Below are 16,266 nucleotides of genomic sequence, written 5' to 3' on the forward strand. Positions count from 1 at the left end.
TCTGTACCTGATTTTTCAAAGCACACTTCACAGCCATCCATTTTTGCTCTGAGCTAAAGGGAATCTCTTTTGTCCGCAAGTAAGTATCGTTTGTATCATCCAGGTCCATCTACAGCAGATAAGAGAAGGACAGAATGTCACTGTGAATTCATTACTTGTGGTGCTGGTTGCCCTACAATAGACTTAAGACAAAATTGCATCAACACCTCTCTGATCAAAAGGTGAATATTTAAGCAACAAATTTCTGTGCTGCTTTTGAACTGCAACATGGGGTTTTGGAAAAGGTTATCAAACGGGGGCTATTTAGATTGAGTTTTCTTTTGAAGGCTCAAATTCCTTATCGGCCTTCCTTTATTGCAAACATATAAGCAGACTGTGTTCCCAGTTAGGTCACCTTCCTGCCAGTGGATTCACCTCTGTTAATTGGCAACACACAATTTCCATGCCTGGAGAATTGGGGAGTGGCAACTTTCTAAATCTCTCCAGCTTCCACCAAGGATTGTGGTCTCTTTTGTTCTACCAGAGCATTACCATCCATGATGCTCCAGATTGCTTTGGTACCACCATCGTGATATTCTGGAGAGTTTGCCCATTCCTTTCCTATTTCTATCACCTTTTTCCTCTCCTTGTGGCAGACAAGGGATGAATGTGCCCAAAATAGCCGTAGACCTTCACGGCAAAGCCTATCTAGAAGCCTAGATTAAACCTAACTTTAGTGAGAAGGAAGAGAAGCCATTATCCTCTCCCTCATCAATTTTTCAAATGACACCACTGAGCTCCATGAGCCTCAAATAGTAGCAATAAAGGAGAATATTTGTAGCGCAGGGTTGAAATGAAGGGTCCTTGGTGCTCTCTGAGCTTGCTTGTTTTCTTGCAGATGTTTCATTACCCAAGCTAGGTAACTAGCACTGATGATGTTACCTATTTTGGGTAATGAAATATCTGCAAGAAAACAGCCAGGCTCAGAAAGCACCAAGGATCCCTCAAATGATTTGGGTTAGATCTGGATGTGAATTAAAGTACTGAGATGAGATGTTACCCCCTTTTCCAGTGATTCATGCATACAGGAAGAGGACAGTTTAATAGGTGGTCTATCTCAGGGGCTTGGAGAGTCAACATTAAGATCTCTTAAGTCAGTGGTGGCGAACCTATGGCATTGGTACCAGAGGCAGCACTCGGAGCCCTCTCTGTGGGCACACATGTCGTTGCCCCAGCCTTGCCCCCCCCCGTGACCCCCTCCTCACCAGCAGCCCCCCTGGAGGAGAGTTGCCCCCGAACATAGCCCACGCGGAGCAGCGCAGCCAAGGACATGGCAGCCAGGCAGCGTAGACAAGACTCTGCCCTCACGCCCCATCATGCATAGTTGATGCTGTGGGGTGCGGACAGAGGGCGTGGCTGCCATGGTGCTGCTGGACTGCCTGGGTGATCTGCGGTGGTCCCTGGAGGCGGTGAGTGGCCCTGCGGGCAAGCGGGGTGGGGGCGGAGCAGGGCGGGGCAGGATGGAGCAGGGCGGGGCCAGTTTTTGGGCACTTGGTCTCTAAAAGCTTCGCCATTACTGTCTTAAGTCTTCCGCCAAGGCTTTTGTCTTTCTCCATCTTTCCAGTGCTACATTCCTTCTTTCAATCGCAGCTATACTTCTGGAAATAATTATCCTTTATTAGAAGACTTCTGTCTTTCCCAGAATCCTATGTTTCCAGTCAATGATCTAACAAAAGTGGTGGCTGGGGTCAGGATTGTGTGGCATCTTTCCTATTCTTTGGATATTTTGTGTTTGTGCATGCGGAAGCACGTGTGTATTAACTGGCTAAATTTCAGATCTTTGAAGGAACATTAAGAAGAAATGGTAGGGCTGTGTAATATGCAGACAACTGCTATCCTGATTGATTCATTTTTTTAATTGTACAATCCTTAGAATATGTTAAATAATTCTCTCCTATCTTGACAATCACAGTAGGTGCTGCTTCCCTGCCTTTTCAGATTAAACAAGACCAAATGAAAATTAATAAGACTAGGAATCACAGTAAAGGACCTTACCTTCATAGCCAAGGCAAGGAGGGCTCCTTCCGTGGGTTGTCCCATCACCGCTGCCTTTCTGATCACTGCATTGTTGGCCACACAACCAGCCTACAAAAGTTTCATTTCAACTTTTATGAAGTACAGAAAGAGGTGAATGAATCACATCCTCTATGTCAGCTCTCTCTCATAGTGACAATTTGATTTTCCTGGGCTCCAAGATCACCACAGATGGGGACTGCAGCCAAGAAATTAAAAGACGCTTGCTCCTGGGGAGGAAAGCTATGGCAAATCTAGACAGCATACTAAAAAGCAGAGACATCACCCTGCCAACAAAAGTGCGTATAGTCAAGGCCATGGTTTTCCCAGTTGCAATGTATGAATGTGAAACATAGACCATAAGAAAGGTTGAGTACCAAAGAATTGAGGCCTTTTAACTATGGTGCTGGAGAAGACTCCTGCGAGTCCCCTGAACTGCAAGGCGATCCAACCAGTCAGTCCTAGAGGAGATCAACCCTGACTGCTCTTTAGAAGGCCAGATCCTGAAGTTGAAACTCAAATATTTTGGCCACCTAATGAGAAGGAAGGACTCATTGGAGAAGGGCCTAATGCTGGGAAAGATGGAGGGCAAGAGAAGAAGGGGACGACAGAGGATGAGGTGGCTGGATGGAGTCCCTGAAGCAGTAGGTGTGAGCTTAAATGGACTCCAGAAGATGGTAGAGGACAGGAAGACCTGGAGGAACGTTGTCCATGGGGTTGCGATGGGTCGAACATGACTTTGCAACTAACAACAACAACATATCTGCTCTGCATTCAGTTTGACCCAAGGGATGAGCCCCAAAGCCAATGAGCCATCTCTGTAGCCTTGAAAGTTAACTTTCCTCCAATAAACCAGCATTTTGCGCTTCATGAAATTTTGCTTTACTTAAATGAACTTCCTAAGAAAAGAAGAATAGCCGGTGATCTCTCCTGCAATATGTTGTCCACTGCAAATATGTCATCACCTATGGGACAAATGATTTTTGTGGGCAGAACTTTCAAAATGTTAATTTCCCCTTTATTGAGATTTAGATGATTCAACGTGGACTTTTAGCAGATGCTCAGTTCATGATTTTTGCTCCCTATTCTAATTTTTATCCTATTCTTATTGTTAAAGGTCTTTCAAGATTTTTTGGAAGCTGCCCTAGAGGCCTCAGAAATGGTTTTTATAAGCAAATAAAAATATTTATGCATACGTCAGAACGGGAAATGAAACTTCACCAGCAGCATTCCTGTTTTCTGGAAACGCTGCATTTGTTTTCATCCTTCAAGGCATTGTTATTAATAACAACAGGTTAGGGGAATAACCTGTTATTTGAAGTAATCAAATAATTTACCTCCACAAGTTTTCCCACTGAGATGTTTGAAAATCCTTTGATCACTTCTTTAGATGGTAAAAGGCACACATTTCCTTCTCTGTTATATCCAACTCCAGTCACCTGGAAGAATATAAATCAGTAATAAGGAATGTAAAGACACAGCCAACCATTTCTATCTACATTACAAAGAGAAAGTCCTGATTAGGAGGCAATTCTCTGGGTTTTAAAGAATTGAACAATCTAAGCAATCATAAATCAGGGTAGGAGACGTATGGACTGCATTGAACAAAAAACCTGCACGGACAATTTCCAATCAAAGCTAAAACATTAGATAAGAATAGCCAAGATTAAACCCATTACTGCTAGATTACAAATGTCTGTGGAAAATTCTGGAGTACCTCTGCCTTAAATCCATCAGAGGTCACAAGCTGAATCACGGTCATCTCGTTCGTAGTCAGAGTTCCGGTCTTATCAGAACAGATCACGTTGCAACAGCCTGAGAAGAAAGGGTTGTCCATATTGGGTCCATGTTAGTAACTAATAAGAGACCCTTCAAATGCTAAAGATTTAGTTTTCTAGTTTAATGAAAAGAAGGACTAGGGGTAACAGGAGAGCAGTCTTCCAATATCTATGGGGCTGCCACAAAGAAGAGGGGGTCAACCTGAAGGCCAGACACGAAGCAATGGGTGAAAACTAATCAAGGAGAGAAGCAACCTGGAATTAAGGTGAAATTTCCCGACAGGGAGAACAATTAACCAGTGGAACAACTTGCCTCCAGAAGTTGTGCGTGCTCCATCACTGGAGGTGTTTAAGAAAAGACTGGACAGCCATTTCTTCAGAATGGTATTGGGTCTCTTGCTTGAGCAGAGGGTTGGACTAGACAACCTCTAAGGTCCCTTCCAACTCTGTTATTCCGTTATCTATTTGAGCCAATGTTTTCTGCCTTAGGGTGACAATTCAAGTAACTTCAGAAAGTCCACCAGAAAAAAAAAAAAAACCATTTCTCATATCAGAGGCCATCTAAAAGATTTATCCTCTTCCATGACTGTGTCTGCCAACATTTAAAAACCACCTAAGCCATCAGCCATCAATTCAATCTGTGCTAGAAAAATGTTATTAATTTTATCTCCTTCATCTAACATTCTCCAAAGTGAATCTGAAGAGCTGTTATCTCTTGCCTTTTTCAGAATGCTTGAACTAATAGAAGATAACTTCTTAGGAGTAAATCATGAGGAGGAATCACTAATTCATTTCTCTACCTGGCAGAGATACCCACTGTATTGTCTGTTTTCATTTGCTTCATCTTATAGCAGTTTTTCCTGAAAATGTCTAACAGGTGGCTGTTCAGGAATATATTATTGTTTTATTGCAAAAGAAAGGATGGAAAGAAGGAAGGAAGGAAGGAAGGAAGGAAGATAAATGGAAATTAGAAAAAGAAATTGAGCAGAAAGGAGAAAGAAATGAATGCAATATTTTTATACACGAATACAGCTGAAATTAACTTTGAAAGAAGAAATTAAATCTGAACATTTCTCCTTTTTCAGATTTTTTTATTGGCATATCCACTTTTTGACCCTCCCTTTGCAAAAGCAAGTCTCTGGAGAAATGTACTGCCAAGCTTTGAAGATCTTTAGTATTTTTGCTAATGAAAAATTTTCCCCATATTTTCCCAAGTATTTTAATATATCCCAAACAGAAATTTAAACCAGTATGATAATCTTAAATGAATATAGGTTTCAACAAGAGCTACATATAGTCTATTCATAATGAGGACTTGGAAGATGAATGAGAAACTTTAAATATCAGCGCTTATGGAGTCACCTTAAATGAAAGAATGGAAACTGTCATAGCTGAATTAACCTCAGTATTAGTAAATTCAATTGTAGTATATTTCCTATTATTACCAGTTTCCCCCTAACAAGGAATTTTTCTGACTCACCTAGAGTTTCCACTATGGGCAACTTCTTCACGATGACTTGTTTCTTGGCCATTCTCAAGACACCCAATACTAGCGTCACCGTGACTACGATGGGCAGGCCTTCAGGGATGGCAGCCACCGCCAAGCTGCGCACACACAATCATTTACCACTGATGTTACACACCACTACCTCTTCCTGCAAGGAAGTATATCCAAGCATCAACTTGCTCCAAAACCCTCATTCTAGAGTACAGACAGAAGACCGGAAGGACGCTAATCAATTATTGAGATCTAGCTAGACCTTTACCAATGAACTTGGGTAAATGACCCAGGAAAGCAGGGTTTTGTGGAATGTCTATTCCAGGGAAGACTGTTAGGTTGAAGTTGGCTTTTCAAGAAGACTTCTAGTTCTACTGTTTTGACCTGATGTCTCTAGGGTATTGGGAATTGTCATACAACATATCCAGACAAAGCTAGATAGAAGAAATGTATTGTAGAAGACTGCATTGGTCTTAAATTAGAGGCTGGACAGCCCTGGAATTCTTTCACTGAGCAGAAAGTCAGATATGGAAGGAAGATATGTTACTTCTTGACTCTATGAGAAAGTTTGTATATCATACTGATTCATAATGTACTATATCTGGCTTTGGCCTAGCATGATGAATGATCCCAACTACTATGGATTAACTGAAGTCAGAATCAAGCCATCATGATTTTTTTAACCAATTATAGTTCAACAAACCAAGTCTTAGCCAGTCAACTCAGCTTCAGGTCCTTTGATAGTTCAACATGCTATGCCTACATGTGAGAAGAAATCTCTCTCAAACTTACCTCACTCCAATGGTGAACATGTCAAGAAGATGTTTCCCTTGCAGCCAGCCAATCAGCATGAGTAAACCTTAAAAAACAAAGACATCATCTTATTTACTCCATTGCATCACAGATCTGGCAAAAAAACTGAGGCCTTCTACATCAGGGGTGTCAAACTCGCAACGTCACATGACGTATCACAACGTATCACAACTTTTTTTCCATTGCCAGCAATGGAGTGGGTGCAGTTTTGGCATAACGCATCTGGCCTGCCGGCCGGCAGTTTGATACCCCTGTTCAACATGCTCAAAGAATAGCTTATTTTTCTGATCATACCCATAAAGATACGTATCTGAAGAGGAAAAACAAGACCCCACATTTAATGCAGACCGCCATTTCTCAACGTCATCAGTTTGAAGATGTGTGGACCTCAACTCTCAGAATTCCCCAGCCAACCATATTGAAGTCCACACATCTTCAAGTTGATGAGGTTGAGAAACACTGATGTGGACAGTGGGAGACTGAAACCGACCACATAGTCTTTAGTCTCTAAAGCTTTTGGGAAAAAAAAGAGTAAAACTTACCAATGATCCCAAAGGAAGCAATAGTAAGTTGTTTTCCCAACTTATCCATGTTTCTCTGCAAAGGTGTCTTTGGAGTCTTGATGCATTAGACCAGAAGGAAGAAAAAAATGGAGGGAGAAGGGCAAAACACATGAAAGAAATCTATCAAACTGATCGGCCACATAATAACACTATTACAGCATCTCCACTGGCTACCATGTCAGCTTCCAAAATGCTATTTGCCATCTCTAAAGTCCTACCTGGCTTAATCTTGAAGAACAGGAGGAAGAGCTGCTACAAAGGAAATGGTCATATAAGAGGGGTTTAAACTTGAGCAATTTGAGGATGCCCTTCCTTAGTTTGCACAAAGATAAAGGAAGTGGATGGTACCAATGGAAGAGAATATTTATAGTTCATGGTTGAACTGTGGAGTCTTCTCTGAATTTGGTTGTTTTCTATTAGATGTTTCTTTACTAGGTAACATCGTCAATGCTCAGGGAATACATTCAGAATTGCAAGATTCTGTTATTATAACTGTTTAGTAAAAGTAGACCTAACCATCAAGGACAAACATCTTAAAATGTACCTGGAATTCTAGATCCCACATAAATTGAACTATAAGTTGGCATGGCCAGGCACTGATCAACAGATGGTCCACTCTACCCTAAATCTTTGCAAGCTCTACTTGGCTGTGGCTGTAGTAGATTTTACACCATGTTGCTGTAGCTTCCTTTTATGTTTTGTCACGTGTTGTTGCTAACTATGTCAACACCTTTTCCCCAACCTGGTCATTCTGAATGGAGTGACATCTGCAATCTAGTACACAGGACAAATTAAGCCAAGTTCTTAAAGGAATATTTTCGTTCTGAGTTGAGAACGACATGTTCAGAGTCTGTTTCTCTGCGTTGTCTTACCTCTTCTTCTTGCATCATTTTGAAGACTTCTCCAAACTGTGAGTTTTCACCGGTTCCAATAACAATCCCCTGCAGAATAAAAAGAGGTTAGAAAATGGTATATCCAAAGCTGACTTTTTGCTTAGATTCTGAAATTCACAGTCCCAAGTTGCAGACACTTTTCTGAAATAATGTAGGGAATTTCTTACCCCCTAATCACCCCAGCCCCCTGTTCACTTTTAAAATATTTGAGGGACAGCTATGCAAGTTCTGCAACAACTATAAATGCAATTTTAAGGTCTTTTTACTGTGCTAAAGGCTTGAGATCCAGGCTACTGAACTGGGAAAGGAGCCTCTCGCTTTTTCTATTTCCAAATTAAATAGTCTTCTCTCTCCAAGCTAGAGTTTTCCCCTTTATATTAACTTATTTTTCACAAAGCAGTTGAGGGCTGTAGGAACAATGAAGACATGATTATCCATGGTTATGTGAACATAGTTTATTCAATACACCCAATATGCTCGATTCACACGACATGCTGAACCATAACCTAACTGCGTAGGCAAGCTTTGCACCATGGTTGCCTAGTTTGTGATTCAGGGTTGTGCAAATACAGCCTATACATCTCAAGGGAGATTTTCTTGAGAAGCAGACCAGTATCCAAAACTCCAGGAGGAGCAGGGATGTACATTCAGGGAAGAAACCTAGATTCAGAAGTGGAGGAACCAAGAAAATGGAGAGATATTATTGATCAAAAAGGAGGTTTTTTTCTTAATAAATATATGACCGATAATCTTACATCTCTTCCTGATCAATAGACAGAAGCTGTTTTTATATTTATATATAAATATTTTATATTTGCCTCCAGAAGCAGTAAATGCTCCAACACTGGAAGTTTTTAAGAAGAGACTGGACAGCCATTTGTCCAAAATGGTGTAGGGTTTCCTGCCCGAGCAGGGGGTTGGACTAGATGACCTCCAAGGTCCCTTCCAACTTTACTACTATTACTATTACTATTTCAAGAGCTGCCATCATGCAACTTCACTGCTTGGAAGAGTTATCCACCAACCCAACATCTAATGAAAAATGTCTATTTTGGACCACAGAGTGATCCATTTCTAGTGAACTCAATCTCTTCTAGTTCTATAGATTTAGTTCTGGCTGATTTAGTCAGGCTTCATTATGAGAAGGAAGAAGATCCTTCTCCTCCTCATGTGTAGGTCCTACAGCTGATAGAAGGATGAATTAGAAAGGAAGGGATCCAGTTCTGAGTATCAAACCATGTAGCATCCTCAACAGACAACTCTTTTGGAGGGTTCTCTCAGGACCTGGCAAAACTGGAGCTATCCTTTGTCCAAAGTGTCCTGAACCAGGTCCATGGTCTTAAAACTAGAAAAGGTCATGTTCCCACCCGTCAGAGCAACAAAGATCTCAGAATCCAGAGACAGGTCAAAGATTGAGATTCCCAACAGCAAGAAGCAGCCCAGCCATCTTAGAGAAGAATGATTGCAATGTAAGAACGCTCAACTAGTTTTACAGCTCTGTTGGTTCAAGATACGAAGATACGAAGAACTGATTCAGATTGCAGAGCCTCCAAAGAGAGGTCATCACTCTCACATGGAGTGATGAGGCTATGATTGATATTCAACAGCCCCAGTGAAGATCTCAAGCAGCTACTAACACAGAGCAAACTTAAAACACACCACACACCCAACCATACCAACTATCTTGGTTATTTGACGAACAGAAAGCCACTCACTTTAGCCTTGCCGTATCTTACAAGGGTTCCCATGAAGACCACATTGGTGAGGGCTGTTATGTCTCCCGAAGTGGCTATGATGCCATCATTCTTACTGCAAGGTTCCACTTCACCAGTCAAGCTGGACTCATCCACCAGGAGGTCTATCACCTAAAGAAAATTGGGGTGAGCACGCTTGTTCACTGCATCCTTTGAGTCCACACTGCTCTTTCACTTAAACTAGGAGAATCACCCATAGACTTGCTCATGAGATGGGCGACTACAGAAATTAGATAAATAAATAAAGACACAAAGACAAGGGGGGGGGGCACATTATTCTCCAAAGCACCAGAGGGCTGGACAAGAAACAATGGTTGGAAACTGATCAAAGAGAGAAGCAACCTGGAATTAAGGAGAAACTTCTTAACAGGGAGGACAATTAAGCAGTGGAACAGCTTGCCTCCAGAAATCATGGAGATCTTTAAGAAGAGACTAGACAGTCACTTGTCTGAAATGGTATAAGTCTTCTTGCTTAAGTGGGAGGTGGGTTGGTCTAGAAAACCTCCAAAGTCCCTTCCAGCTCTATTCTATTTAAATGAGGAGATCTTCAAATTATGATAACATTTGGACCAGAATTTCCATGGCCAAACAAGGTGGTTGTGAAGTAAGTTGCACCCAAGTAATCTACAAGTGGACCTCTTCTCCTTGAATCTTATTTCCTTGGCCATGACATGCTACATCTCCAGCCCCAGAAAAATCTTGGAGTAGGGATTCTGAAAACACTTTTCAAACACACGGGTGTAAGAGGTTTGTGTGGACTTCCTCAACTCATCTACTCTTAGTGGTTCAGAATCATAAGAACCACCAACATGGGACTATCTATTGAATTTCACTCCAGATTTATTCATTTGACCACATGCATATGGGATGTTCAGGACATTTTGTGTCCTTCAAGCATTACCTCTACGAGTCTTATGTCTGCAGGGATGCGATCACCGATGGAAAGACAGACAATGTCTCCTGGCACAAGTTCTCGAGCGAGAAGGTGTTGCATTTTTCCTTCTCTCAGGCTGGATTTTCAAAGAGACAAAGAAGAAATACTTACGGCAAAGCACATTTGGGAATGGGATGTGGATGTGGATGAAGATAGGGAGGAGAGAAGGAAGGAATGCTGTAGGCATGATCAACTTGAGCCATTGGGAACCTATCAGGGTGGAATTCAACTTTATGGAGCTACTGTACACTTCAGCCAAACAAATTGTTCTCTTATCTCTAAAGCAGGGGTCTTCAAACTTGGCCCTTTTATGACTTGTGGACTTCAACTCTCAGATTCCTCAGCCAGGCAAGCTGGCTAAGGAATTCTGGGAATTGACATCCACAAGTCATAAAAGGGCCAAGTTTGAAGACCCCTGCTCTAAAGTCTGAATCCAGATATAGATGGAATATAAAAAAAGAAAGCTATCAAAGCATGTATTGACCTTGAAGTTTAATAGGCCAACCTCAGATTGGACCAAACTGTTACACCTTCAAATATATTTGCCCAGGCAAAGTTGTTTTTCCTTGAACTCAACACAGAAATAGACATCTGTCCAAGAACTGATAATTAAGATTGTAAGCAACATACATATCACATAAATAAATCACCAATACTGATAAGGAAGTAGGAATTTTTCATCATCGTTCACATTCAGCCAACAGAGAGAATGATCCATGGTCAAGAAAATGGATCAGCTGGCCAGCTGAGGAGAAGAAGCTCTGCTCCTGATAGCTCTCTGAATTCAGAAGTTGCCTGAATTTTTGCTAAAAGATGGTGGTCAGAAGACTTCCAAAGCAGAACGGAAGAGAGGAAGAGGTAATAGAGGCTCCCACCTCAAGGAGTGTGACGTATCTTCCAAGGATCCTGCTTACCAGTTGCACTCTGGTGGAACTAACTTGTTAAGTTCTTCCAATGATTTTTCAGAGCGATACTCCTGCAGGAAAAGAAGCACAATTTATGTTTGTTCACTGATGGCTGCTGCTACTACTACTAATAGTAATAATCTAAGGTAGAAAATCATAATACCTGGACAAAAGCCACGGTGACAACAATAACGACAGCCTAATGGGGAAGAAAAGATGAAGTTGGTAGATAAATCGGACACATTTTTAATGCCAATAAACAGTTCAGGCAAATCCCACCTTGACTACCTGGATATAATAATTAACTGCACTTTTTTAAAAGGGTGAAAACATTCTCATTCTCCCCCCCCCCACACGTGTGGAAGACTTTCACACAACGCAATCAGCAAAAGATGGAGGGATTTTACAAGAAACTCTTAAGATTTTTCTTCTTGTCCTTTGACAGTGTTCCCTTCTGATCATGCTGAGGTCAAGGATTATAGAAGTCACACTTGTAAGAGAGAGAAGCCACGTACCATTGTGATACTCACTGCATCTTCATACTCTTTAGTAATCAAACTAACCACTGCAGAAGCCAGCAGCAAAAGGATCAAAGGGTTCTTAAACTACAATGAAAGGAAGAGTTGATGTTGATGAAAGTCATTCTTGTTCTCTTTGTTTAACAGCCTATAATGAGACTCAGGCTCAAATTATCCTACTTTGGATGTGTTATGTGAAGACCCGTCTCTCTGAAGAATGCTATAATGCTGGGAAAGGTGGAAGGAAAGAAGAGGACAACCACCAGCAAGGTGGAGGGACTCAGCTCCAGGGGTTGTGGGTGCATCATTGTAAGAGCTGAAGGACCAGTTTAGGGACAGATCATAGACAAGATCCATCTGTCTATGTCAGTGGTTCTCAACCTGTGGGTCGGGACCCCATTTGGGGTCAAACAACCATGGGGGTCGCCAAACCACACTGTCCGCCATTTTGTTTCCTTTTCCCTAGCTGTCCTACTCCCTCTTATTGGTGGCCACACCCACTTGGGGGTCACCACAACATGGGGAACTGTATTATGGGGTCACGGCATTAGAAAGGTTGAGAACCACTGGTCTATGTGGTCACCAGGAGAAAAAAAAAGATTTGATGGCACATCATCAATTAATCAATAGTAAGACTAAATGTTGCTATACTTTCACACCCAGAATTCATTGCAAGAGATTCAGATTTTGGCACCAACTCCAGAGTTCTCCAGCCACCTTAACCACATATTTCTCTTGAGCTTCTGGACACATTGAAAGTACACTTTTCTCTCTATCTCTTAACTTACTGTCCATCCCTATAATCCCATCTCAGCCTTAGAAGAAATATTGTGTCTACCCTACACCACTTTGTAACCCCAAATCACATCTTTTCCTGCTGCTAAAATGTGCTACCTGGTCAAGGTATTTCTTCCACACTGGTTCAGTATTATCTGCCACAAGTTCATTCCAGCCATGTTTGATTCTGCGTTGCAGCACTGAGAATTCTGAGAGTCCTTTGTCTAAGTCAACCTGGAAGAGACACCAAAGAAATAGAGTCAAGACTTTGGGGCAAAATTGGCTTGGCGCAATGGAGCTAAACATCTGTGTCAGCAAACAAATTGACTTTGATCAGACAGTTACCCTTCTTTGACCTTTGGGTTTCCTAGCGCTCTGCTCCACCATTGTTAACATCTAGAACAGTGTTGCTCAACCTTGGCTGGCTGGGAATTCTGGGAGTTGAAGTCCAATTCTGGGAGTTGAAGATGAAGTCCATCTTAATGTTGACAAGGTTAAAAAACACTGATTTAGAAGAACTTAGAAGAACTTCCCAAGATGGGGAACTGTCGCTCTGCAAATAATGTCTTCAAGGAAGTAGGGACCCTGATGATCAGAGTAGCAAAAGATGTAGCATCCAAGGCAAGAGGCCTTCTCCTTCCACCTCATGGAAGGCAGGAGAGAGAAGCAAATGGAGATCTGATCTGTTCTTCTCCTCACATAATTCTGGTTGGGGCCAATGTGTGTATCTTCATTCAAACACTTGAACTGAGATAGTCTAGATAAAACACTTGACCAGCCTGAAACCTGATCCAATTGTGCATGTGTATGTTTGTGTGTACAATGAGATTTGAAATGTCACCTTTCATTTGCTACTTGCCTCGTAAATTCAAAAGAAAGAGGTGCAGTTAATTAAACTGCTTTTCCCTTTTCATGATAAAAGGGAAAGTCATGGTGAATCAAAAGATTGGCTTCTGATTGGGGGAGAGGATCACAATCTTGTGTTTATTCCTAAACTTCCTTATTCATACACTACTTGCACTGGCTTGAATCTTTGCAAAGAGATTGTCTTCTTATGCAGAGAAAATATTGTGGCTGGGAAAAAAAAAGTAATTATCTATCAGCCCTCTTCGGCTGACATTCTTCACCTGAACGGTTTTAAGCTGGTTAGCAAACATTCCTACGCTTCATAAAAAGCTCTTCAGATAGACAATATTTACCTTATTCTGAACAGATCTTTTTAAGCCATGGAGGGTTAAACCTTTTCCGTCTAAAGGGATAATACTAAACTACTCCTTTGAGGGCCCGATGACACTTACCTGCAAGGTTTTGGCCAGCTCTTCTACTTGACATTGGCAAGCTGTTTTGGGTGGAATGGCCTCAATTTCTTTCTCTTGATGAAGTGACTTCAGTTCAGATTCATCTTCTGACTGCGTCATGCAAGCAATAAATTGAGAAGCATTAGCCGTTAAGACTCTCACTGATCCTTGTCATAAATCACTGCTTGGGGGGTAGAGAGGGTGCCCAACGCCCAGTTTTACGCATAAATGCCAATTCTTTGTCCCTAGCAAACATCAAATGAACTTTGACAAAGATGAAGACGTTATTTGTCTCCCCCCTCTTGATCAGAGGTGGGCCTTTCAAATCCATTAAGCAGAATTATGGGTCCTTTGCCATGTTGGGTTAATTTGCCCATCACAAATTTAACACTCCGCTTTACAAGATGTTGTATTGTTGTGTCTCTGGAGGCCATCAGGCAGATGCTTCTCCCGATGAGCATAGCGGGAAACGATGAAGGAAAGGCTTAGCGTATGATGGCTGATGTCTCCAGTGGTGGGATTCAGCTGGTTCGCACCACTTCGGCAGAACTGGTAGCTAATTTTTGTTGCCCAGGCCCAGAATGGACTTCCAGAAGTGGCATCCACACAGAGAACCGATTGTTCACCTATTTGAATCCCACCACTGTATGTCTCCACATCTCCACATCTTATAGAAGGGTGTGACCATGATTCATTTTCAATTCAATTTGCTTTCTGTGAATTTATTTGGGGTACATTTTTTCCTAGGGTCCATTGCAGTAGCAGGCTTAGCACAATGCATTTAACAGGTTACTATATTAGCCCACTTCCCCAGTGAATCATATTCACTTCAACCTCAGTGACCTCCTACACTGAATCCTATGTTAACAAAATGGTCTGCTTTCATCCACTATGCCCATCCATCCAACTCTAACCAAGTGTTTGGGAGTGCCTAATGCAAACTCAGTTAGTGTTTAAGACAGCAACAAAACACACTTCAGGTTTTTTTTGCAATTGTATGTCCCATTTTCCTTGGGAAAGAATTTCTGGAGGCCACCAAAAAACGGGGTATAAGTTCATGGGGCTATGGATTGATTGTGGATGCACTAAGGTAGGGGTCTTCAAACTTGGCCCTTTTATGACTTGTGGACTTCAACTCTCAGAATTCCTCAGCGTGCCTGGCTGAGGAATTCTGGGAGTTGAAGTCCACAAGTCATAAAAGGGCCAAGTTTGAAGACCCCTGCACTAAGGTTTCCTTCTGTCGTTCCGCTACTAGGAGTTGAAGTCCATACATCTCAAAGCATGCTGGCTGGGGGTTTTGGGGAGTTGAAGTCCACATATCTTGGGGATTTCTGGGAGTTGAAGTCCATAATTGCAAAGCTGCCAAGGTTGAGAAATATGCTGTAGCCTAGCAGTTTCATAAGTCCTGGGTTGTGAAAATTACTCTGTTTGTTTGGTTTTCAAGTTTTTTTCCCCTCTCTCTTTTGCTCTTTTGATTAAGTTCATTGTGACTTCAAGTTTAAGAATTAAAGTAAACACTGCCCTTAAATCTCCGAGAAGCAGATAAATGCTTTTTTTTTGGTTGTTGTTGTTGTTAAGAGAAGCAATCCAGAATGGACCCAGAGCTGCAATGCATCAGGAAATCTAAAGGAAAGACTTTTGTGTTTGCATTTGGTTTGGTGTGCCAAGGTTCCCCTTTGACAAACTTTGGCCTTGACAAGCTAAATACAATAAAATAGGCAGGTTGTCTCTCACCAGGTTTTTTTTTGGAGGAAATAGAATTATTAGTTTAATCAGGCCTACGTGGACACTGAGTAGGGGTGGGGAAGGTTAAACATGCTTTTCTATGAGCCAGGATTAGCTTTGCAAGGCTTAGATTTGACACAATGCATAGACATCCAAATCAAAGACAGGGGTGTACAGGTTTGGCCACTTTTAAGTCTTGCAGACATCAACTGTCAGAATTCCCCAGCCCATATGGAATTCTGGGAGTTGAAGTCCACGTGTCTTAAAGTGGCCAAGGTTGGACACCTCTTGACATAGGCGTGTTTTACAGTTTTCTCAGTTCAAATAAACCAAGTTTATAGTCTTCAGGGGTGGGATGGCAATCTTGTAAACATTTCAACAATGCAACCTCAAAAGCCAACAAGGAAACAGATACAACTTCCTTCCAGTTAGGGAAATGACCCTTTTTATATTTTCTCTCATGGGTGCCTTTCTTCATATTTTTATTTAATTTTTTATTTTTGTTCTGCTTTGAGAACAACTGGCGTGAAATTCAGGTGATGGATAGATGGATGGATGGGTAGATACTGTGTTCTTGACAGAATACTGTATTTTTATTTTTTTAAAAAAAAACTCTACTCTTTCATCTGGAGTGCTAATCTTACAATTTTTGTTCTCCGTGTATATATAACAATTTTTAAATCAAGAAATGGAGCTCTGTCCACGAAGGCAGTTTAAATATTAAATATTAAAGAAGGAAACGGAATGAAGCAATATGG

The 16,266-nt window shown here is 41.5% G+C and overlaps 1 protein-coding gene across 1 annotated transcript in view; it reads right to left on the reverse strand.

Annotated features, from left to right (window-relative positions):
• Nucleotides 1-16,266, reverse strand: part of ATP2C2 (ATPase secretory pathway Ca2+ transporting 2) — a 31,107-nt gene that overhangs the window by 12,212 nt on the left and 2,629 nt on the right. The window contains exons 2-16 of the mRNA XM_039356021.1: nt 13,784-13,894; nt 12,603-12,719; nt 11,706-11,795; nt 11,354-11,389; nt 11,200-11,261; nt 10,253-10,361; nt 9,313-9,462; nt 7,577-7,645; nt 6,684-6,759; nt 6,121-6,187; nt 5,311-5,435; nt 3,770-3,867; nt 3,390-3,491; nt 2,035-2,124; nt 8-109 (exon numbers count right to left, since the gene is read on the reverse strand). Coding sequence (XP_039211955.1) covers nt 8-109; nt 2,035-2,124; nt 3,390-3,491; nt 3,770-3,867; nt 5,311-5,435; nt 6,121-6,187; nt 6,684-6,759; nt 7,577-7,645; nt 9,313-9,462; nt 10,253-10,361; nt 11,200-11,261; nt 11,354-11,389; nt 11,706-11,795; nt 12,603-12,719; nt 13,784-13,894 — 1,404 coding nt within the window. The remainder of the gene's footprint in view (nt 1-7; nt 110-2,034; nt 2,125-3,389; nt 3,492-3,769; nt 3,868-5,310; nt 5,436-6,120; nt 6,188-6,683; nt 6,760-7,576; nt 7,646-9,312; nt 9,463-10,252; nt 10,362-11,199; nt 11,262-11,353; nt 11,390-11,705; nt 11,796-12,602; nt 12,720-13,783; nt 13,895-16,266) is intronic.

Source organism: Crotalus tigris, unplaced genomic scaffold (assembly GCF_016545835.1).
Source record: "Crotalus tigris isolate CLP2741 ecotype Arizona unplaced genomic scaffold, ASM1654583v1 scf7180000018783.1386937, whole genome shotgun sequence".
NCBI classification, from domain to species: Eukaryota; Metazoa; Chordata; class Lepidosauria; order Squamata; family Viperidae; genus Crotalus; species Crotalus tigris.